The sequence below is a fragment of the Alternaria infectoria genome, assembly GCF_024043175.1.
Source record: "Alternaria infectoria strain BMP 0036 chromosome Unknown scaffold_3, whole genome shotgun sequence".
Lineage (NCBI taxonomy): Eukaryota > Fungi > Ascomycota > Dothideomycetes > Pleosporales > Pleosporaceae > Alternaria > Alternaria infectoria.
Window position 1 is genome coordinate 617,098 of NW_026250692.1, and position 24,293 is coordinate 641,390.

Sequence of the window (24,293 nt, forward strand, 5' to 3'; positions counted from 1 at the left end):
AAGTGGGGCTTATGCATCTTCATCCTTCTATTGCTTATGCGACAACATCAAAAGCAGGATATTGAACAATTACAAACGACGGGAACAGTCTTCTCCGACCCCTAGCTGCAACGGCGTCTCTCACAGCAGGCATGCGACAATGTCCCCAACGTCCAGTCGTGGCACGACCCGTTGTCTCCTTTACCACCACCATGGACGTTTCTAACTCCCTCTACGATGCCTTCACCAAAACATTCCCATCTCTAACCCCAAGACGGTGAACTCTAACAAACTCACGCTCTGCTTCGTCTCCCCTACGCTTACCAACAACAACAGTACCAGAACCCGTCGTCGGCTTCTCACCACCAGGTTCCTTCGGCTTCTTATCACCAGGTTCCTTCTGCTCTTCAAGCCACGGATACCACGCCCTGACAAAATTAACATCCCCCACCGACGGCGCCGTGTTAACCTGAATCGCCCACGTGGACCCAAAGCGCGCAGCAACAAGCGGACAAACACTGATATCGTTCTTTTCCCAGCAATTAGAGTCCGCAGCATACGCATTCGAAGGATAAATCATGATGGAGCCGAGGTCAAAGGGGCCCTCGTCCATGATGGGAGCGTAGATGCTGTTGAAAGCGGCGTTCTTGATGTACTGGGCACCAGCTTCGAAGTTGAATTCGTTCGCAAAGCCTTGCTCGGTGCAGAGGCGTTCTGCGGCGTCTTGGTGGCCGGCGACGCTGGCGGCGATGAGGGCGTCTTTGTAGCCTACTAGTTTGTCGCAGCGGAAAAGAACGTTTTCGTCGCGGTCGAACCGGCAGTGCTCGTGAGCCATGCCGAGGACGTGGCCGATCTGGCTCTTGTGTCAGCGGACTTGGAGACGAGGGGTGCTCGACTGGCAACATAGAGACTTACTTCGTGGGCTACCCGATGTGGCTCGGTGCTTTTCGAGCCCATGACCATGTAATGACGGCCAGGGGTGGTTTTGCGATGATCATATCCAATACTAGCGTATGGCGCTTCTTCTTCTGCCCCAAGGTGTATTGCAAGAGCGTCCGCGCTTACTTTTGGGTTCCACGTTCCAGGCTCTTTCTTGTCCTTGTAGTCATCGAGGTAGCAGGTCGGATACGTTCTCTCATTTATATCCTCGTTGCCGTCATGAATCTCCATCCACCCGAGGCAATGGCCGTTCACAGCACTTGCCGGTGTCTTGATGGCGTCGGCCCATATCTTGAACCCCTTCTGAAGTGGACAATCAAGTTCCGTTTTGGCTTTGGCAGTCGCAAAGCAATATCGAAGGAGACGAATCCGGCCCTTCTTAGGGATGCTGATGGGAGGCCAGGGTTGCGCGATACCAAACTTGAAATGATTCATGTTACCCTCCTGGGGGCCGATAGAGCCTGGATCGAGGGCGGCAGTTTCGGATCCGGTTCTACAGTACCGATTCGTGGAGGCTAGTACTAATGTAAGAACCCCTAAGAACAGGAGAAATAACAAGGCCATACGCATTGCAACGATTTCTGATAGACAGGCAGATGAGATCGGTTCTATATGTAGCGGTAATGGTCGTAATTGTCAGGTTGATCCTTGTGTACATTTCACTCGACTATGGATATGATTCAGCGTAGACGCTAGGTCACGACTCCACAAGAAGTGAATGTGCAGCTGCGTAGAAAATTATTTCAGGCAACGATGTCAGATAGGAGGTTGATGCGATCGCGTGCGCACACATCAGGGACCGTGCAAACGGCTGCACTGCCACATGGAACTCAAATTGTAGAGTGCATGAAATGTTGTAGAACAAGTAGTCGGGCATCTCAAGCTATGTTGACAAAGGAAACACCGGGTGCAATGATGAAGGCTGTGAACCAATCCTGTGAACATTTTGAATGAATGATTCCATGTATGCTCTACGCTTGCCATGTGATACCACGTCATCTACGAAGACATGCCATGTAACGCCAGTCTAAATGCAGTATATGCTTGTGAAAACGAACTTAAAGTGAAGGGAAAAACCGCTGAATGATAATGAGGGTATGACGCTATGCAAGAAATAAAAAAGGCACATGTAATGCCGCTAGGACTAGATCTCACGTCCTTTCTTTTCCTGATGCTCCAATTCTTTGACGTACTTGACGAAAGTCTTCTTATGAACCTACTTGCAGTTAGTATTGCTCAGTCTCAACTGCTAACGTGATACGTACCAGACCAGCGTACTTGCCATCCCTGAGCACGCATATATATCGTAGTCCGAGCTTTACAAAGCATTCGTATACCAAGTCCATCGGTGAGTGAACATCCAATGCAACAGGTGCTGGGTCAATATATGGAGTGAAATCGCTTGGATCATAGGCTTCTTGCTCTTCCTCGTCTTGCGGCTCACGTCCTGCAGCCCAATCGACTCGTGGTGACATGAGGCAAAGCGTGTTCTCTTCGTTCTCCAGCTTATCGAGCGCAAACTCTAGATCTGGTGCGGGAATGAGGCCAACAAGAACGCCGTTTTTGATGATGGACAGACCGCCGTCCAGTTCACCTATCAATTGTAGTCCACGTTGCTTTGCACGCAGCTCGACTGCAGGAATGAGCGCGTCTTCTGAAATATCGATGATATGATCCTGTCTCTTCCCAGTAGTGATGTCACCAAGCTCGGATGTGAAGATGGGTCGAACTTTGTTATCGAGGAATGGGTACGAGTTCATGTCTGTGAGCAAGTCGTAGATACTGAGCGGTTCAATAGCATCCGCCACCCATTTCGCGACCAGGATGCCGAGAGAAAAAGGGAGTACGTGATCCAGACTACCCGTGAGCTCGAATAAGATGACTGCCAGTGTGATACTGAGACGAGTGACGCCGGTCATCGTTGCTCCAGCAGCCACTAGCGCGTACACTCCGGGAACGACGCATGAACCTGGCGGACCGTCAGGTGAGCACTCTCCGAAGACGCCCAGATGATTGAAGCGTAGAGCAGCGAGTTGAACAGTGTGGCCGATGAAGCGCCCGGCGAGACCGCCTACGACCATGGAAGGTACATAGATACCGGCTGGGACCTTGATACCAAAGGTGACGACAGTCAGAAGAGCTTTGATGACAAATGCGAAGAACAAGGTTTTGAGTACGCTCGGAATATGCTCCAGAGTCGGACAGAGACCGTCGCCGGTGTCAGTGTACGTGTCGCACGGACTTGCCAGTTCGAACAAGAGTTCGGTGACGGGAAGTTTGGTGTATCGGTTCCAGAAACTGATCAAACCAGTCACAAGCGCAACCAAGAAGACCTCAAGGAGCGGATGCTTCTTGATAACGGGTATGCGACGGAATGTCCGTGCCCAGATGCGAGATGCTTTGATGAACAATGCGCCGAGAACGCCGCCCACAGCGCCGGTGAACACAAAGGTTGCCAGTTCAAAAAACTTCCAGTCTAGATGATAACGAACCTCGAAAAGCACGATCTTCTTGGTGCCGTATGGATCCAGGAATTTAAGAGATAACGCAGCCGCCTATAAGGGATTAGCAAGGTCGAGAGGAGAGACTAGCGACTTACGATGCAGCAAAAGAAGGTTCTGAAGAGCGTCTTGGACGGAAAGTAGTAGCTCACTTCCTCCAGACTGAAGAGCACTCCGCCAATCGGAGCGCCGAAAGCTACGGCAACACCACTAGCGGCACTAGCGCTGAGAATCTCCCTGCGTTTGCCGTCGTTGTTGCTATACTTTGAGAATATACGACACGCAATATTTCCTATGCAGGTCGCAATGTGCACGTATGGGCCCTCCTTACCGAGACTGAGACCCGATGCAACACTGAGGATCAGAGCTAGCGTCTTGACGAGCAGTGTGCGTACACCCAGATAACCGTGGAGAACGAAACCACTGAGGATGACCTTGACTTCGGCTACACCACTGCCAGCAGCGGAGTAGTAGACCATGGGTGGCCGTGCCTGGACTTCCTGGAACCTTGACTCTGGGCTGATGCTGCGCTTGCGGTCTTCTTCCTCTGCCTGATCAGAGTATCTCCGAACTTCTGCGCCGAGGTTTTCGTCGAGTGTGGACAGTGAGATGGCTGAAGGAATGACTGTTTTTGTGGTGAGCGTGAGCAGGCACGAGGCCATGGAGAGCAAGATGACGGAGAGGACGAAAAAGCCATATTGGGTCTGGACGACATCCAGCCTGTCATTGCGGACCGCCTCGGACCACTTGAGCCAGTTGTCGCATATCGAGGCACCTTGGCAGCACGCCTTGCGGCTCTTGTTCCAGCCGGTAGTGCAGTAGCCCTGCTTCAGATCGAACAGCGTGGTCTCGGTGGTGTTGACGAAGTAGGCGCACACGGCAGTGAGCACGCCGATTAGAGCTACCAGGATCCAGCCCTGCGCACCGTCGAACCACGCGGCTAGGCGGCCCCTGATGTCCTTTCGGCTCCGCAGGGCCTTGACGCGATAGGCGTCGGCGATGTTGTCGTGGACCCAGTCGGTCGACGTGAACTGATCGTACCACACGCGGTTGTCCTGGAAGAAGGAGGCCTTTGCGGAGTGCATGCTCTGCTCGAGGCCCGCCCCCCGCTCGCCCAGGGCATTGACGAGGCGCTGGCTGAAGGTGTGGCCGCCGGTGAGGGAGCCCCGGCGGCTCCGCATGCGCGAGCTGGTGGGCAGCTGGCTGTTGTTGCGCGTCATGCCCGGGCGAGGGGTGCCCGGGGAGGTGGCGGGCAGGCTCTTGTAGGACCTGGCCCCCCGCAGATGGGGCACTCCTAGCAGGGCGGTCCGCTCGTTGACGCTGCCCGTCGACCTCGTGAGGTCCGTGTCCGAGGCACGCATCGGGCGCTGGGCGCTGAAGGTGAGCGTGGGCGACGTGGGCGTGGTGCTGCTGAAGGTGTCGTCGCGCTCGCGCTGTTCGGCGGCGTAGTCATCGTCGGCGTCGTAGTCGTCGACGCTGTGGTACGACTGCATCGACTTGGGCATGGCGAGGGCGGTGGGTAGGGAGGCAGCAGCTACAATCGGGGCAGGGGCGGTCTATTAGTGTCGAGGGCAGCCAGAGACATGTCGCCGAACAGAGGCCGCTATCATGGTCATCCGGAAAACGATGGCGGTGTCACGATGGATATGTTATGGCTGGGCACCATGGCTGCTCCCCACTATGCCGCGGATCCCTCCAGGATGCGTTGTTGTCCTGTGTCCGGGGCGAGATAGGCTCCGCCGCGGGTCCGCCAGCTGTTTCAGACCGGCTTGCGTGTGCAGGGCGGCCGGGCGAACAAAGCAGCAAAAGCAGCAGCTCGAGCAACTCCAGCAGGCAGCGGTGCGCAGCCCTCGGAGGCTGACCTCAGGTGTCTCACCACCGCAAAGGGCGGTAGGCGCGTCCCATGTGATTATTGGGGTGCACCCGTGGACGCGATGGTGACGGAACGCAGGGCAAACGGAAGGTGCTAACCCTACACGGAGAAGGCGCGATGCCGTAGCCGCCAATCGCAGCCCCCAGCCCCACCACTACACACTGACGTGCGTCTCGCGGTCGGGAGAATTGGGGGGTAGAGGCTGCCAATCTGTCGTTTCTTAACCGCCCGCGCATCCATCTGCTGCTGAGCCGCTGATCTGAAGATACAGACGACGCAACTCGGGAAAGCCGGTTTCGGAACACCGGGATTTCGCCGAGCGAGATATCCAAGGTACTAGCAGACATTCCGGAAGGTCTGACGACGATCGTGCCTACATCTCTCTAAAAGCATTCAAGATGGTGAGTCCTGCTGGACATTGAGTGCCATTGGGACTGCGTGCTGATGACTGTAGCCTGCTCTCTATGAACAGTTCTTCCTCTTCGGAGACAGCATAACCCAGGACTCCTTCTCCCAGGAGCGAGGCTTTGCCTTCTCTGCAGCCCTTCAAGCTGGTCAGTCCAAATATCATCATGTCTCCCGATCACTATCCCATGCAAAACATCTCTTCGTGAAGCTTCCGCGGCGGCCATTGGCTCGGGCGACTGTGAATGGCACTAATCATTCCAACAGCATACATCAGGCGACTGGATGTAGTCAACCGCGGCTTCAGGTTATGACGTCCTACCCTTACGACCGCACCGACAACTAACACCATGACAGTGGGTACAACACCCGCCAAGCTCTCCAGATACTGCCCGCCATCGTGCCCCCGCCGGATCAGGCTAAGATTCGGTTCATGGTAAGACTTGTCCATGCTAGCATCGATGCAGCCCTGACTGACCATACAGACCATCTTCTTCGGCGCCAACGACTCATCGTTACCAGATGCGCCAAACAAGCAGCATATTCCTCTTGATGAGTTCATCAAGAACCTAAAGGACATCATGTCCCATCCGCAGATCAAAGCTCACGACCCTCGTATCATCCTGGTGGCTCCTCCCCCAATCAACGAGCATCTGTGGTGGCCAAGAGACCAGTCGAACGGATATGCTAGCGTGACGCGCCTGGCGGGTGCGACCAAAACATATGCCGATGCAGTCGTTCAACTTGGCGCCGAGCTTGGCCTGCCTGTCGTAAATCTCTGGAAAGCCTTCATGGCGAAGACGGACTTCAAAGTAGATATTTGGAAGCTCGGCGATGATCTACCGGGCTCTTTAGACGTCTCGCAGAATGACGCCTTGGTGGAGCTTATGTACGATGGTAAGGGTTTCGCAAAACCTTCCTGTTTCCTCGCCATGCTAACTGCACGTTTCAGGGCTTCACTTGAACCCAGCAGGATACGAGATCTTCTACCAGGAGTTGATCAAGGTCATCGCAGAGCAGTGGCCGGATCAAGTAAGTTCTGACTGTATGAAATGCATGTGAGGTAGATACTGACTTCGTGCCTCCACTTTTGCAGTCGCCTGAGAAGCTGCCTATGGTACTGCCGCCGTGGAACGATCAGGAAGCGTGGAAACAGTGGGAGAGTGCTCAGTCTTCTTCGATTTAGCGCAAAAGTGGTAGACATGATGGATGTGGGCAAGCTTGATTTCAGCTGCGCGATCAAGCGGGGCTCTGGGGAAGTCGTGTCCAATCGGGCGAGGGTGCATAACTCCGGCAGCTTGTGGTTAGCAGCGTCACTCGACGAACCTCAGCTCAGCATCGCGTCAACAGGACGCAAGAATACACCAGCAGTCAGATTTTCCTGTTCCTATTTCCTTTCCTGTTCAAACTTTTCTGGGACACTGTACATTATCTCGCTCCCTCTAGCGCCGTCTCGGGAACCGCCTGATCTTCGGCAAAGACCGCTGTTGCGACCATCGTACCTTCTGCTCCAGTAGTCCAACTAATCACACCGCCCAACACCCAACGCCTGCTGTCTGCGATAGTAGCACGGCCGATATCTCTTCACAGATCTTGCCTTTATCTCCAAATTGCCCACCGAACACCTCGATAGTCGGCTTCAAACGCATTCCTCACAACCGACGACCCAGACCCGCGCACACCGCAAACGCCTACTCTAATAAACAAGAGAGACTGCCACAAAAGAACTGGGCTACTGGGCAGCGGTCGCTCGGTGGTGAAGGTAGGGGCGTCCCCACGGGAAGGCTGGTGTCTCTTTGTTGAGCACGTCACCAAGGGATGAGAGAGTCACGGGCATGGATCCTCAGAGCGTAGCCTTCCAGCCGCGCGACGATTTCTGGCGTTTTCAAAGCGAAATGCTACGTGTGCAGGAGCACCAAGCCGAACTCGCCGACCGCGTCGCCCGCCTGGAGCGCAAGCAGGAAGACGACTCGCGTCTGAAGAACGTCTGGGGGACTTCATCGCCCTTTCCTTCGGTGCTGGGGGGAACACCCCAACAGGGTAAGACGCTTCACCTGAAATTGTGCATCTTTAGCTGAAAACTGTTAGTTCCCCTGCAGCAGCCAACCGCCGAACACTTCACGAACTTCGACGACCAGTCCAGCAATCTCATCGGCAATCTCCAACTTGACGCCGACGAGGAACCCCGCCGTGTAGGGGCCACATCTCGCGCGAACAGCGTCCGCTTCGATGAGACTGCCAATCACGGTCACTGGGCGCATGCATCGAGATCGTCGCTGGATTTGATACCCCGCACTGGTAGCAGCATGGGCGGGCATGTCATGAGCGAGCGCAGCTACTCCCACAAGTCAGACGGAAGGCAAAGTTCTGCCGGCCAGTCGGTGCATTCTATGGCTTCGGGTCGCGCCAACAGCCTCACGAGCTTTGGTCCGACAACGCCTCAAGACGTCCCAGGGCTGGCTCCTGGCTTGTTCATTCTCGGCTCCGTTCCTGCCATAATACGTTGCTGGCTCAACACCAACTTCAAACACGACACCTTGCTGTATGCAGCAGTCTGTTCAGGTTCATACACATCCTATCTGGACTGGTACACAATTGAACACCTGGGCTTTCAGGATCGGGTCATTCTGGACGAGGACCGGGTTCGCAAGATCAAGCTGTCTGTCTACCTTCCAGAGGCTGTGCCTGTTTCAGCATCTTCACGATCCGACAGCCCGGCGCCGCAGCTTCCTTCGATAGGCGTAGATTTCACCGTCATCGAGGAGCACGACGCTGAGGTGAATCCAAAAGCCATTCAGATTTTCCTTGGTAGCGACATGCTTCGAGCACATAATGCCGACCTCCTTCTTTCATGCAACCAACTGACTCTGTATGATGATGACCGTAACAAGCTTCAGGTACCACTCGTCCGTCCTGAAGATGATCGCGCGTTCAAGTGCTTGCACGCTAGCGGTGCCTCTACGACGGATCCGAACCGCGCTACTTCGACTGTGGCTTCAGCGCATGCGCATCACACAACTCAGATGTCTAGCACTTCACCGACCCGTGAGACGTATTCGTCCATGGGGAAATCGAATGGCACAGGCCCAGTGACCAACTCTGAGGATGGCGGGTCAAGTGGCCGGAGGAGTCTCGAACAGCGTCCACAACCAGGCCTCTCAGCGTCAAGTCGCTCTGATAAGGACGCTCAGGAGCCGGGCTCTGTAAGCGGAACTTCACAATCAGGAGCACCGCAAGCCATCTGGAGCAACTGGCGCCGTGACCAAGTGGAGAAGACAAACACGGGCTCTCTGGATTGGGCCAACGTGGGTAAAACCGCCAGCTCAGATCCCAGCTACCAGCGACGTGATACAGGCATCAAAGTATTGAAACCTTCTAAATCCACGCGTACTCTGTCGACGTCAAACTCATCGCCTGTGACCGGGCAGTCACGCTTCTTTGATGATGGAAAGCGCAGAGGCGAGAGCGAAGCAAGCAACCCTGCGGCGGCTCCTCCGGTGAAGAGGAGTGTGTCTGGGGACAAAGCAAGGGAAAATATGCCTGGCCTGTCGAAGCCTCGATCTGCGAATCCAGTAGGCGGTGCCTCTGCTTTCGCATGGCTGAACAGTGGCGGGCCAAAATGAAACGCGATGCTGCGCTTGTATCATACGTAACACCAAACGCCGGACAGAATACAGACTGTTGACATGGCGTCATGAATTGTACACATGCATGTGCTGTGGTTTCCCATGGTGTTGTCTAGGCGATTGTGACATGCACCAAACACAAACAGATGGTGTTCTGGCAGCTTCGGACACGCGACAGGGGGGAGCATTCACCGCGTCGCCAAGCTCGCTTACCAAGGTAGTGTCCGCAAGGCTGAGCGGTCGGACAGCGATAGTGACGACGGCCCATGTCACGGCGCTGCTCTGATTTTTGCGGACATTGCGCTGTTACCCCTCGTTTGTTCACCGCCGTGCCACTGTGTTTGTGAAGAAGAGGCGCCATTGCCCAGGTACTGCGGCCCGCTGCATAGTCCTTGTCCGCCTTTTGCTTGCCCTTTCACCCTCGCTCGTCCGCCCTCTACCGTCTGCCCTGAAGCTCTTCGCGGGCTTCACGGTAGGCAATCAGCTTCAAAACGGCCTCCACTAATAACAAGAAGCGGAAGATCGTGGTCCCCGCACGAGACTCGTCCAACGGCGACGGCACGCATTCACCGAATGTGGGCAGCGTCGGTGTAGGGTCCCCTCGCTCCTCCCCGCAACCCTCAGCATCGCCGCCACGCTATCTGCCACCGCACCTGCACGACGAAGTCCTGGTCGACACGCCCGAACCAGGCACGCTCTCGGCGCGAGACAGCTACACCGGGGCCAGCTCCCCCAGCGAAGCCTACGCCAACCTCACCCTCGACAGCCGCGAGGGCTCCGTCACCGACCTGGACCGCACACGCACCACCGAAGCACATCCTCAACGGCCCCCTCCACGCGCATCCTCACCCGCTAAGCGCCTCCACTCCGACATGGACGACAAGCCCGACGCACGCGGCACGCGCACCAGCGACGCGCCCTCGGCCGCCCGCGCCAGCAAGCCCCTGCCTACCAGCACACCACAGCGCAGTGCACGCGCAACTTCCGTAGAGATGGCCGACGCGCCCGCCGGCAGCAGCCCCGACGGCGACGGCGACGATGACGCCACTGAGCAGCAGGGGCTCCCCGACATCGACGTGCAGGTGACTCGCGTCATGGGCATGATGTCGAGCGAGGCCCTTGTAGAAGGGCAGGAGGGCTACATTATTTCCGAACAGTGGCTAGAGCGCGTGTGGGCAAGGACGTCGGAGAACAGAGGCAGGCCCAACGACTTCAGCAGGAACGCGACCTTGGGTCCCGTGGGCCCTGTCGACAACTCGCACCTCGTCGACCCAGAACTAGCGCACGAGAACTTGGTCGACCAGCATGGCGATGACTTCGTCGCGCTCAGCAAAGAGACAACCATGGGCCAAGACTTCGAGATTGTGCCCCGCAAAGCGTGGGATCTGGTCCTTAGTTGGTACGGGCTTGAGAAGTCGAGTCCCGTCATACGCCGCTACGCCCACAACACGGTCCCGGGCCAAGTCAGCGAGGATATTTCTTACGAGCTGCACCCTCCCATCTTTACCATCCAGAAAGTGCGAAAAGCTCCCAACGCCGCTGACAGCACGAAACCAGCCGCAAGGTTCGTCGCGAGCCGCTACGAGAGCTTTGTAGCCTTTGTCGACGCTGCCAAGAAAGCCGCAGGCGTTGACCCCAACAACAAAGTTCGCATTTGGCGCATTCTCACGCCCGCTCCTACAGACCAGCCACAGGCAACACAGCCATCTGGCATATTAACACCCGACGCGTCTCCCCAGAACGGATCTCCTGTTACACCCGCACCCACGCAACGGCCTACACTCGTTATGGCGGCCGACAGTTTCAGTGCTCTTGCCTTTGGATCAGAGCGTGAGCTGGTCACAGGCAAAGACGAGACGGCCAATGAGACGTTCAACGCGTCTCTGACGTTGGCTGACGCTGGTCTGACCCAGGACCAGATCATTGTACTTGAGGAGCATGACGACAAGGGTGAATACATTGCCGGCACCACCAAAACAGCCCCCAAGAACAAGGCTGGTGCCCTGACTGGCAAGGGCCTGCAGAGCAACCCCAACAGTGGTAGGAGCACTCCAACGGGAGGCCCCATGACGCGCGGAAGAAAGCAGAATGGCAAAGTCCGTGGCCACGTGGGACTTACGAACCTTGGCAACACCTGTTACATGAATTCCGCTCTCCAATGTCTACGGAGTGTCGAAGAGTTGAGCATGTACTTTCTGAATAACAAATGGAAAGACGAGGTCAACATCGACAATCCCATAGGCTTCAAAGGTGTAATTGCCAAGTCGTACGCTGGTCTTTTGAGCTCCATCTATGGCTTCGACAACAGCTCATCTGTCTCGCCCAAAGACTTCAAACTCAAGCTTGGTAGGGCGAATCCCATGTTTTCTGGTTATGGCCAACAGGACTCTCAAGAATTCGTCAGCTGGCTAGTCGATGCGCTCCACGAAGATCTGAACCGTATACACAAAAAGCCGTACCGAGAGAACCCTGATTCCGATGACAATACCTTCCGGGACCCTGAGGCAGTCAAGCAACTCGGCGAGGTCTATCGGGAGAACCACCGAGCTCGGAACGATTCTGTAGCCATGGACTTGTTTAGTGGTTTTTACAAGAACACCATGGTTTGTCCGGATTGCGAGAAGGTCAGCATCACGTTCGACCCATACAGCCAGCTTACACTGCAGCTGCCGGTAGAGCAGTCTTGGTCCCATACCGTCACATACGTGCCATTGTACGGGAAGCCTTGTCGAATCGAGCTTGACTTTGACAAAAATGCCACTATCAAAGCCTTGAAGGAGTTCGTCGGCAAGCGCTGCGGCGGCGTTCCAGCCAACCGTATCATGGCGTCCGAGGTGTATAGTCACAAATACTATCGACACTTGGACGATGCATCGTCGATAGCGGAGTCGAATATAGGAGCACGGGACGAAATATATTTCTATGAGTTAGAAATGGCTCCAAGTAATTGGCCTGCACCTAAGAAGAAGGGCGCCAAGTACCGGATGACGCTTTCGCAATCTTCCGACGAGGAGATTCCGGAGACCGTTTCACCACTCCACGATCGCGTCATCTTTCCATTGTTCCACCGCATCCCAAGCACATCCTCGTATAGAGCCACGGGGCAGTCTATGGCGCTATGGCCCAGCTTCATTGTTCTCACTCGGGAGGAAGCCAAGGATTACGACACAATCCTGAGGAAGGTTCTGTCTAGAGTCGCTGGGATGACTAGTCGCAAGATTCTTAGTGAGCTCAGCGGACCAGAACAATCCCGCCCTGGGTCTGATGTTGTACTGACAACAGAAGAAGATGCGTCGCCAAACGATCCACAAGTCAATGACGGTTCTGTTGAGGGCGAGGACATTGTGGAGGTGACGATGACGGATGCAAAGGATACGCGTTTCGCTCAAGTCGATGAGGCTAACCAGGTTCCGGAAGTACTTCGGCCGGGTAGCTACATTCATCCGGAGTTCAGGTACGTACAAGCTAGTTCCAGGCGAAGCTTGTGACGCAAGGTCGCAGCTCCGGGACCGACCTTGGATTCGCGCAGCAAAATACTGACTTAGAACAGGGCACTTTTCGAGATGAAGCACACACGAAAGAGCTCAGAGATTGTTACTACAGGTTGGAGTACCGTCGATTATTCGAAGCCACTTGAGCCTATCACCAAACGAGTCAGGATACCACCAGCTCGAGAAGAGTCTGTACAATCGTCCGCTGCTGGAAGCGAAACTACGTCTAGCGACGAAGACGAGGACGTGTCACAGTCCACGGTTGTCGACGCCGACGCAGCGATTGATGCCGCCAACGTCAGCAGCGACGAGGAAATGCAATCGGTCGAGCCGGCAGCACAAGAGTTTGCCCGTTCGGGCCGTCAGAACAAGAAGAAGAGCAAGAAAGCGCGGAAGCATGAGCGCAAAATGGAGCGAAAGCACAAAAACAACAAGAACTTCAAGAGTAAGAAAGCAGGCAAAGTGCCAGACCAGCCGAACTACCCTGACGAACCTGACGACGAGTCGGATGAGAGATTGCTCCGAATGGGCGAGGCCCTTGTCCTTGATTGGAATGCCGAGGCCTATGATGCTCTATTTGGCGCCTCTACGACGGACGATGACAGAGGTGCGGACGTCATGAAGAACATAGAGGTTCTCGATGACACAGAGCTTCGCGAAAAGAAAGAGAGGCGCGCAGCTCGTCGCAAAAACGGCATCAACCTTGATGAATGTTTTGTCGAATCTTCTAAGAGCGAGATTCTTTCCGAAGATAACGCATGGTATTGCAGCCGTTGCAAGGAGAGGCGTAGGGCGACAAAGACACTCGAAATCTGGACAGTTCCTGACATCTTGATAATCCATCTGAAGCGCTTTAGCGGGGCGAGAAACCTGAGAGACAAGATCGAAGATCTGGTTGACTTCCCTGTAGAGGGACTAGATCTGTCCGGCAAAGTCGGTTTCCCTGAAGGCAAGGATCTCACCTATGATCTCTTCGCAGTCGACAATCACTACGGTGGGCTTGGAGGCGGTCATTACACGGCCACTGCTCAAAACTTCTTCGACAAGCAGTGGTACGACTACAATGGTAAGCTTTACCGACCGCATATCCTTTACACACAGTCACATTGATGCTAACTTCACTAGACTCCATAGTGTCTCGGTGTGAATCCGGCCGCAAGGCCGTATCGAGAAACGCCTACCTTTTGTTCTACCGCCGGCGTTCCCCCGTCCCTTTAGGCCCTCCCTCTCTTCAGCAAATTGTAACCGGCGACAACAGCAATCCCGACTCTGATGAAGATGCAGACGACCAACAACTTCGCTCTCGGTCACCGGCGGGAAACGGCTTGCGCCTCGACGATTCGTCCCGCAATGGGTCGTCGAGCGCTGGCGCAGTCGCAGCGGGAGCCGTAGCCCTGCGCGGGGGTGGTTATCAGCACTCAGCAGCCGCGAACCGTCCAAAGAACGGAGTCGCAGCCGGGAGCCAGAGTGACGATGATGAGCTACCATCCTATGGCGACGATGAGGGCTACGCTGATGACGGTGCTTACACGTCCACTCCTTGGGAAATGGACGCTGATCAACCAGCTTGGAGCTTCAGCGGCCTTGGCAGTGCAAACATGGATCGCCGTAACGACTCGGATGATGACGGTGCCGCGTCTGATACCGGAGCGATGGGTTCCGTAGGTGATGGAGAGATGAGCGAAAGGATGCAAGACTTTGATGACGATGGCGGTGTCAAGAATGGCTGGGGTGGTGTCGGCACACCCGTCGCACAGCAAGATGATGAAGTTGCCGAGATCAGGCTCGTCGGCGAAGACTGAGCAGACGAAAATCCTACAATACGCAGGAGGATTCGTGTTCCCCTGAATGGCAAATCATTGCATCTTTCGTTTGAGTGTATAGGTCGCGATCGTGGGCTTGGGAGACGAAAAGGCTCTCGTTAGATTAGATGGACATGACTGATGAACAAAAGGAGGATAGCATGGAAGGGTTGTACATGACGAACGGGACGGGATATCAAAGGTGGGTGAGGGTAATTATCCTCAGGGCGTTTTGCAAACATAGCATTCGTAGGCGCATCCGTAGGCGTATCAATGAAGATCTTGCATCATTCACCATACTATACAGTATCTTGAGATTGAGCCTCTCACGCCGCGCGCTACTCATTCCGAACAACACCAGCCACGCCATCATCGCATGAACCGCACAGACCCATCCATCACCTCGCGTAGAGCAAGAGCGGAGACAGGGATGCCGGATATCAGGAAGCACTAATGGAGTTGCGCGCAGCCAATGAGCAATTTACTCCAGGGGTTTCTACCACCGGTGTTTGAGGCTTGTGAGTTTGCCAGCCTTGACATTGACGTTCTGGTTCTGCCATGACGCTGTTTCTCCTTTTCCTTCACGGCCTAGCGAACGTGGCGGACATGGTACAAGGTCCGCGGAGTAGGTATAAACGGTGTATACGGCGCTATAGCACATGATGGCGTGCGGCATACCGGCTACAAGCGTGATGGTACGCAACGGTTTTCTCTATAAATGGGGCGGCTGATAGTCGATGTGAAACGCAAAATCGGAGGCACGTACCTGCGTCCACAGCAGTCTATCACGCGCTATACGAAAGGCGATCGCGTCACATCCTCCAAAAGCCCAATTCCCAGTCATAACATCAGAAGCCTTGGATACTTATTCAGAAAGCCCATGGCGTTCCTGGAAAGATCGAGGTTCACCGGCGCAGGAACAAAAGCGGGTAGAAGCGATATACAGCAAGGATGTATATTATCAATAGATCCAGGTCCGCCTATGACGATCACTCCTGGCCGCATCGAGACAACACTCCGAACCGCATACCCGGAACCTGTACCAATGTAGGAAATGACGATGACGAGCATTTCCTCATGCGAAACTAGGCGTTGAGATTTCTTGTCATGCTGTAAACCAGTTTGTACTCGGGGAGGGTACTACAGGTAATACCACAGGGGCGTATAAGAGGTATCGTGTTCTCGTTGTAATTGACCAGTTTCTACTACGATTCACTCGCTCAGTTTCGTTCCTGTGTATACTTTACCTCTCTCACTATCTTCATAGTCGTCGTAACCACCAACACCAAGATGCGTTTCTCCCACCTCGCCGTCTTCGCCCTAAGCGGCCTATCGCTCGCGAGCCCCGTCGTCCAGCAAAAGCGCCAGGAAAGCAGCAGCGTAGAATCCCTCCTCACCGACCTCTTCGCCACGGTGCAAGTCTACACCGGAGCCATCAGTACGGCCCCTCCCCCTTTTGAGCCACCAGCCAAAATAAACCACCCATCACCCGCATTATACTAACAACTACATCCTAGATGCTACCCTTGCGCCCCTCTCCGCATCCTCGTCTCTCCTCGAGAAGACGGCCGCAATCCCCAAAGTAGGCGAGCAACTCAACAAGATCACCGCCGCCATCACGGCTTCGACAACGCAGATCCGCGATCTCGCTCCTGCGAACGCTACGCAACCCATGGTGCCAGCCGAAGACAACCAGAAGCGGTCTACCTCTACCGATCTCGTCGACGTCTCACAGCCCAAGGAGAAGCGTCAGTTGATCGCCGCTGGTGCCCTTCTTGCGCTCATCATTGTGGAGATCTTTGCTACGATTACCGCTGCAGTGGCGATTTTGGGTCTCGCTGGGCTTTTGGTGTTTATCAACCCGTTGACGAGCGCGTTGAGTCTCTTGATTCTTGCGGTTCAGTTGGTGCTCAACGTTGTGCTTGTGGGTGTTATTGCGTTGCTGAACAGTGTGCTTGGTGCGTTGGCGCTTGGGCTTAGTGGGTTGTAAGGGATCAGTTTGGTTGTAGTGGTCGGCGGTGTATTTTTAGAGATATAATTGGATTTTTTATGAGATTGCCATTCTTGTCTACCTTGGTGTGAGCCCAGTGATGTTTCGGCGTTTGTCGAGTGTGAACCTGGAATGTGGTTGACTGATCGCCATCCTGTCGATCCGCTTGTTCGCCGCACTGAGCGCGATAAGCTTGCTGTGACGATTGCACAGAGATCGCTAAGTAGCAGTGATAATTTTGAAAAGAGTCTTCTCATGCGAGGATTGCTATAAATTGACTTTTAGTGTCACGGTCCGGGCGCATAGACGTTTTGACGAAGCGTATTTGGCAGCACGGAAGCTGTTGAGATGTACGTGACTTGTCTCCGTTTATTCTAGATGCATGAAAAGATACTGGTAGACGTCTTACATACCCTTTGTGCTCCTTTGTTGATTGCTCCTTTGTTGATAAATGATCATTGTGTGGCAGTCGTGGTTGACATCAAGCGAGCCAAGCCTTCCCATTCACAGTTCAGGAAGTCACAGTCACGTCAGCTCCTCACCACTCACAACGACTCATGTGAACGGCAAGCGTCGTTTCTTCATTCTTAAACGACCGTACAGTCACACCCCATGACTCACATCATGCACCGCTGGAGCAACCCTTCCAGCAACCCATACCTCGCTATACAGGTAACCAACCTCGCGCGATAGTGCACCTCTTACTTCGCAATGTCGGCATATCTCTTCGCACTACCTAACGAGTTGTTGCTCGATATCACGGACCATCTGCCTCGTCTACCTCGGGACCGACGCGCAGGACTTGTCTCGCTGGCAATGGTGTGTAAGCGCTTTTGTAAGTGGATGCTAGAATGACACCCCGCTTATTGGCTATCTGACACGCTATAGATGATATTGTAGTGGACGTTCTCCATAAAGATGTCTGCGTCGACATGGCCAAAGTACACAAACTCGTCTCTTTGTATGCCGCCCGACCCAAGCTCGCGCAACTAGTCAGGAGCATTGACCTTTTCCGGGACGCCGAAACCCACGATGAGCGCACTTCCGAGCGCAAACGTCGAGTGAAGGGACGGGGTATCTACATGCCTATCATGAGGTCGTCCGGCATTACAAGGCGCCTCCAGCGGATGCTAAAGTATGACTTGCGTCGAAAGAACGTCCAGGCAGACATGGCTCTTCTCCTACTACAGATCCCCAACATACAGCGCTTATTGCTAGGAGGGTTGTCACATGGTGATATCCGCTTCCTCGATCCAGTGTTCTTCAAAACCTCGGCCTCCACCGCAAATGTAGCTTCTTCAGACGCCCACCGCTGTCGGCCCTATCTGAAAGAAATTATCAGAAAGCGACTCAAAACCCGGTTGAACAAGCTAGAGATCCCTTTCGGTGGGCTATGGGACTCTGTCAACGGGCATCAGACTTTCGATTTGAGCGAGTACGCTCACCTCACACATGTGACCACATGCGTCGATGAACTGATGACGCCTAAATGGACGGCATGGGGATCCGAGCCTGACTACGAACTTGGCGTACTGCCGAAGACGTTGACCCATCTTACGCTCGGAGGTACATGCTGGGACTTTGACCGTCTCCTGACGCATCTCGTCGCACAGAAAGCCACTGGAGTATTGCCGAGATTGCGCAGCCTCACCATCTACACCCATCATCAAGTGGGGCGAGAGGGCATGGGAGATGACCGCGCAAAGTTACCCAACCGTGCGCGATTGAATCACACCGTTACGCATGTCCAGGCACTCCAAGATGTCGGAATAACAGCAACACTAAGACACACCGGTCCAGATCATATGCGTTACTTCTGTCGGCTGAACATGATCGACACTGGTTATCGGTCCCGTCATGTGCTCGGGCAGCTAGAACCTCTAGAGATGCGAGGGTACTTCGAGCATTGGCGGCATCGAGCGACTGATATGGAGGTAAGACGACTAGCGCATGAACGTATGCTGGAGCAAGAGGAGCAGCCAGAGGCATATGAGCCGAGTACACACGGAGATAAGAATTCTTTTACCGATGTCGACGGATCTAGTGAGGCTGAATGGGATAGACTCGCAAATTTGGCCCTCAATGACTGAATAGATGATCTTGACATCCTCCAAAATGTTCCTTAGTTCGTTTCTCAGCACAGAAGCGCCTCTTACAGCCGATGACATCACAATCTCCAGTGTGCACATGTTCAGCATCGTGTCTTTCCAGTTCCCTTTTCGTGAGCAGCCTGTCGTCGTTGCAAGTCGCGCATTTGTGTATCAGCACTGCTGCCACAGCTTTCTGGGCGTCGCCTGGCTTGGGTGGTGCGCAGGGATCGCGCCATCGAATTTGGGTCGTAGATGCTACGAAGAAGTCATCGAGCCATTGTGGAGACCTAGGTGATGACGGAGCATTATTCAAAGTTGCCCCGCGGTTGGAGTTGAACTGGAATGGAGCATGGGGCTGAAGGTCCGTCGCCGCGGTCACGGTCGCAGTCCCCGTGATTGTGGCACTAGACGCTGGAGAAGCCGCAGCAACATCGACCGTATCGCATTGCATCGGATCCTCTGGAAGAACATCATCATCTCGTGCAAGCATCATACTTGGCAGTGGTTGTGGGTCCAGCAGCGCAATGACGAGTTTCTGGTCGAAGCTGTACTTGGGTAAATCGACGCCATCTCGCATAGAAACAATCCAGACGATTTCATCCTTCTCTTGCGAGCTTAGCATCTTCGTCTTTGCGACTCTGGTCATTGTATTCAAGAAGTACTCGCTGATGACGGTGAAATAGGCTCTTTGAAAGATGCTCTGAACATGTTCTGGTACCATGTTACGCATGTTGAGCATGAACTCGCCCGTTTGACGCGTGCACGCCATGACTTGATCATAAGTCTGCGTCTCGGAGATGGGGAAAAGGCCTGCAGCCCATGTGTGGGAGGCATCGTTGACGCGCCTTACATATCTACCTGGGATCTTAGCAACCAACACTGACATGACCTCGGTACGAAGCGGCTCTTCAAAGAATTCCGCCGCTCGGACGTATGGCTGAACACCGTCCGCATCTTCGCATTCTGGGTCGGCGCCGCCATTGACAAGCATTCGGAGACGCGGGACGATATCAACAGCTGGGCAGTCCGCAATGCACTTCCCCAAAGGACTTAGGGCGTCATGAGCTGTGCTGTTCGGATCGACGCCCTTCCCAAGAAGCACTTCAACATCGCGTAGCGTGTCGGCGGGATGTCGTTTTGCGTCTGGACAGCAGCCGAGAACCTCAGATAGGAGCGAGGTACCGTCGTTCGTCGGCGTAGGTACAAAGGTGTCAATGAGCCACCGCGCAAAAGTTGGAGTCGAATGCCACAGCGCTTGGTGCTCAAACTTGTCCCGACACAGAGACTTGCAAGGATAACCTCCCAAAAACGGAGGGAAGCTAGCACCCTTGCAAACAAACAGCCGGAGACATTCAAGCTCGTCTGAAGAAAGCTCGGCAGCCCAATAAGGGCGATTCTGCAATGCCATGATGAACATGCCAAAGTTTGACTGGGCAACAAGCTCTGGAGGCTTGCGGTGAACATTTGCCCCAGCATTAAGAAGCAGTTCCAAAAGCGTGTGGCAGTTCTTGCGTGCCGCAGGGTCTGTGTAGATCTTCATTCGATGTAATAGGCATAGTTGCAATGCTGTGTGAACACCAGGCTTCTCAGGCGATGGATCAGCATCTTCGACGCTGGCACCTCGGTTGAGAAGGATGCGCACGATGTCAGGGACATTCCAGAAGACTGCTTGACGTAGAGGAGTCCAGCTTGAACCTGGAAGTCCATTGACCTCTGAACGACCAGGTTGGAGCAGTGCTTGAACAGTGTAAGTGCGCCCGTTTTTGATGGCATTATGTAAGGCCAAGTCTGTTCCAAGTGGATGTTTGGAACCTTTTGCGCCGTAAGCAAGTAAGACCCAGATGATCGGTCCGCAAGGCATACCGCACGCAATATCGAATACGGTCTGATTTGGATGCTGCAAGATAACCATCTCGCTCAGAGCAGGGTGGCCAACGAATCGTGCGCCTGCTTCATCGAAAGGCAGACCAATGGGATGGTTGATGTGATCGACATTGTCGACAATAAGCTTTTCCAACTTCTGCAAATCGCCGTCTAGGACTGCACCGACCATGTCTAGTACTATGTCGAAGGCCTGCCTGGAATCTTGCGACGATGTCTCTTCGAAGGATGGCCGGAGACTACGATATGGTCAATACACACTGAGCGCACAAATATCGGATGATCAGAGACCTACATACTCTTGTGGCTGATTCAATAGACCCAGAAAAGTTGGCTCTGCGACCGTCCCGGCTTCATCGGCGATAAGAGTGGGTAAACTAGCTACAACCTGCCAACCACCCGTCTTTGTACAATGCTCTCTGGAAGTCGAGTCGATTGAAATGGGTTCAGCGGAATCGCTTGACTCGTTGTCGTTCCCAGCGTTGCCATCGGAACTCTGCTCGCTGGATAGCCTCGCTTTGTGACGCGACTTCGTGGCTCTTCGCGGTTTGTGCCTCATGATACCCCACTCTTTCAACCTCATCCGATATGCTCGTGTCCTGTATCCCTCGTCAGTTATCAAACGACAACATCCTTGCAAATACTCACGAAGCCCGAAATTTGTGTTTGCGTTCCATTAGCTCCTTGACCTCTTCCAGAGGCTTCTTTTGGACGAAAGAAAGCTCCTTGATCTCATCCTGCACCAACTCCCAGTCTTTCGTCATCCTTATATACTGCGGCCCACGGCCCTGGTATTGCACCTTCGGTGGGCAATAGACACTGGTCAAGCACAGCAGGAGTGCGAAGGTGCGGCCTCAAGACCGTGCGCCGGTAGCTAGCCAGAATAGAGGGAAGAGCCTATGAGACTCTAGTATCGACGCTAAATGCGGTACTGGGACCGGTACCATGAAGGTCATTGTGCGATCCTGGAGACATGTCGTGGTTATAACAGCACGCACGAGGGGACGCGGTGTGCAAAAGTAAGCCTGAGTTCAGATGACGGAACGCGAAAGTGCAATTCCAAGGCTTCGTATTGACTAGGTGGCGTGTGTCGGGTCCAACGCGAATTGAGTTTAGTGTATGTGGCACAGCCTCAAGCTTCAAGCCGCGGCTTTGCGCCCCTGCCTCGAAATCGCTCATAACCCTAAGCTCTTTCTTACCCCGTCGAATACAATAACGCGTAAGAAGCAGATCGCATATGTGATTGAGGGTCGAGAAGTCTACAAAGCTTTTATTTCATGCAGATTGCTGTCTTCCATACCATTGTAGGCTGCAATAATATTCATTGCTGAGACGTACGTGCCTAAGCGTATTCATGTAGTATCAGGACTCGCAGCAAAAAGGTCATCGAACCGCGTACAACAGCCATGGCTTTTGTATCAGTGGCAGGAGGGCTGCGCGCCATTTCATTATAGCCACGCTAGCCAAGCTGACATCGCCAGCAAGAATACTCCCCATGTTTGCGATCAAACAGGCGGAGCTAATACTTGTCACTGCAGTCACGCCGTCATGCTGCATTTTGGTAACGTTGATCAAGTCACAGTCGACCATCCACTGCTCAAGGAATGCAAGTTACGATTAACAAAGGTATCATATGTACGAAGCGACGCTAAAACAGCAAACAAAAAGCCATAGTACAATTCTAACGACCGCCGATTTGGCCCTTGGGAAGAGGCTTTACCCACATGAACATGCAGTTGAGCGCAATGATCATGATGCCAATGATCCAGAAAACCTGCGCATAGTCCGTCTTGTGGTAGCGGAAGATGATGGCGAAGATGATACCACCAAAGTTACCAGTCGCGCCAACGATACCGGAGAGGATGCCTTTGGAAATGTCAGTAGGTCTTCTCTCAATGAGTGAAGCAGTCGGACTTACCATTAGCGTGAGGGTGGATGTGAGGTACGAGCGCGAAGTTCGCACCATTACCCGCCTCAAGGAATATGGCCATGACCGCAATGAGGCCAATCATCTCGCTGAGGTTGTGGGGGTCGACCTTTCCAATGACGATGCACATTATACCAGACATAACGCCGACGAAGTGGATCCAGAACTTCTTTGCCCAGAGGTTGCGACCGGTAACCTTGTAGATAAGATCCGCAATAAAGCCACCGAGCGGTCTGGTAACAACGTTCAAGAGACCGAACATAGCTGCCCAGCGTCCAGATTGTGTTTGACCAAGGGACTGGAAGTTCTTGAGGTAATAAGCACCAAGGATAGAGTTGATGGCGAGTTCACCGCCGAAGGAGCAGAAGTAGCCCGCGCAGAGCATCAGTGTCTGGAGAGAGAACATGACCTTCAGTCCCTCTTTCAAAGTAGGCTTGACTACGACTTCGTGCTGGAATTCGTCCATGACTTGAACATCACCACGTCCAGCCTCTACGTCAGCGGCCGGTTGCTCTCGCTTCTTTTCGTCGTTGGAGGAAATCGATCCAGTGGTCGCAGGCTTGTCATCGAGGGCACCGGTCGTGGGGACCACGGAAGCTTGGTTGGTTTGATCGCTGCTAGACACCACGGTTGCCCCACGCTCAGACCACTTTCCGGTGGGCGTATCGTCGGTCAACAGCAGGAGACCGGTAGCGCATGCACTGATCATGATGAATGGAACGATGAAGGAGACTCTCCATGCGACGTGCGAGGAGAGACCCTGGTCCCTCTTCAAAGAGTCGTAGATAGCGGGCATGACGAAGCTGAAGAAATGTCAGCGGAAGCTGCTTCATAGGGGACGTCCCGCTTACTATGTGATACCGCCGCCAGAGTTACCCCAGCCTCCGACCAAAGCGTTGGCAGTTCCGACAACATTTCTGTCGTAGAATCCAGTTGTCCAGACCTGGCATGGTACGAAGGTACCACCGAGAATACCAACAAAGAAACGGATGAAGTATAAACCCGTAGCGTTGTGTGCAGTGCCAGCGAGAGCGGTCGGGATAGCACCGGCGAATAACAGACTGGCAAATGTAATGCGCGGGCCGAAGTGGTCGCACATGGGTCCCGCAATGAAGCGGACCAAAAGTGTTGCACATAGCGCGACGATGTTGGAGTTGGCAATCTGATCCTGTGACAAATGCATGTCCTCCTTGATACTCTTACTCAGCTGTGGGGATGTTAGTCTGTACAATTCTGACAGTCTCGTGGGTTGCGGGTGACCATACCAGAGGTGGAAACGCGTACCTGAAAAGTATTAGCACTCAGCAACGGAGAAGACCCACATGTGGGGAACGACTTACCATGACCAGAAAGCAATGAAGAAGCCTAGGTAAGAGAAGAAGAACACACGACCATATTTGTTGATCGGATTCAAGACGGGAATAGATGTGGCCTTCTTGTTGTATGGGTTGATCTCTGGTGCCGACCAGAGCATGTTGATAGCGAACGGCATGATGAGTACCACCTGGGAGGTCGAGCCCTACTACGATACTGATACTTCTGAAAGGTAGGTCGGGAGGGTGTAAAGCTGGCGATTCTTTACAGACGCAATATGGAAGCTGGGAGCGGGCGCTTGCTGAAGCCGTGGCCCCAAACGGAAGCTGGAGGTTATATAGATTGATGCACAAACCTCCAAAAATGATACTTCCGCGGTGAAGCACAGTGACGCACGGCTAAGGTTGTGGCGCAACTCGTTCCCCAGGCCAAGTGAGATCAGACTTCTCCGTGTCTGTATTCAGTAATATTGGCG

General features: G+C 53.9%; 6 protein-coding genes across 6 annotated transcripts; 3 read left to right on the forward strand and 3 right to left on the reverse strand.

Moving 5' to 3' along the window:
• Nucleotides 1-211: 211 nt before the first annotated feature.
• On the reverse strand, nt 212-4,924 carry J4E92_002464 (uncharacterized protein; the record flags this gene model as incomplete). Its single annotated transcript, XM_051493867.1, has 5 exons — nt 212-832; nt 895-1,379; nt 2,074-2,134; nt 2,184-3,473; nt 3,518-4,924. 5 exons carry the CDS (start codon nt 4,922-4,924, stop codon nt 212-214), a joined length of 3,864 nt encoding a protein of 1,287 aa, XP_051355546.1.
• A 766-nt stretch (nt 4,925-5,690) lies between these two features.
• On the forward strand, nt 5,691-14,616 carry J4E92_002465 (uncharacterized protein; the record flags this gene model as incomplete). The annotated part of the gene is made up of 12 exons (XM_051493868.1): nt 5,691-5,693; nt 5,747-5,846; nt 5,965-6,004; nt 6,055-6,133; nt 6,183-6,594; nt 6,650-6,729; nt 6,794-6,814; nt 7,608-7,737; nt 7,786-9,269; nt 9,839-12,777; nt 12,874-13,880; nt 13,940-14,616. The coding sequence occupies 12 exons, from the start codon at nt 5,691-5,693 to the stop codon at nt 14,614-14,616; spliced, it is 6,972 nt and encodes a 2,323-aa protein (XP_051355547.1).
• A 1,290-nt stretch (nt 14,617-15,906) lies between these two features.
• J4E92_002466 (uncharacterized protein) lies at nt 15,907-16,606 on the forward strand (the record flags this gene model as incomplete). Its single annotated transcript, XM_051493869.1, has 2 exons — nt 15,907-16,054; nt 16,134-16,606. 2 exons carry the CDS (start codon nt 15,907-15,909, stop codon nt 16,604-16,606), a joined length of 621 nt encoding a protein of 206 aa, XP_051355548.1.
• Nucleotides 16,607-17,538: 932 nt separating this feature from the next.
• On the forward strand, nt 17,539-18,696 carry J4E92_002467 (uncharacterized protein; the record flags this gene model as incomplete). Its single annotated transcript, XM_051493870.1, has 1 exon — nt 17,539-18,696. The coding sequence occupies one exon, from the start codon at nt 17,539-17,541 to the stop codon at nt 18,694-18,696; it is 1,158 nt and encodes a 385-aa protein (XP_051355549.1).
• A 255-nt stretch (nt 18,697-18,951) lies between these two features.
• J4E92_002468 (uncharacterized protein) lies at nt 18,952-21,341 on the reverse strand (the record flags this gene model as incomplete). Its single annotated transcript, XM_051493871.1, has 4 exons — nt 18,952-18,983; nt 19,102-20,816; nt 20,877-21,176; nt 21,226-21,341. 4 exons carry the CDS (start codon nt 21,339-21,341, stop codon nt 18,952-18,954), a joined length of 2,163 nt encoding a protein of 720 aa, XP_051355550.1.
• Nucleotides 21,342-22,258: 917 nt separating this feature from the next.
• J4E92_002469 (uncharacterized protein) lies at nt 22,259-23,996 on the reverse strand (the record flags this gene model as incomplete). Its single annotated transcript, XM_051493872.1, has 5 exons — nt 22,259-22,443; nt 22,496-23,307; nt 23,356-23,711; nt 23,770-23,788; nt 23,845-23,996. The coding sequence occupies 5 exons, from the start codon at nt 23,994-23,996 to the stop codon at nt 22,259-22,261; spliced, it is 1,524 nt and encodes a 507-aa protein (XP_051355551.1).
• Nucleotides 23,997-24,293: the final 297 nt, after the last annotated feature.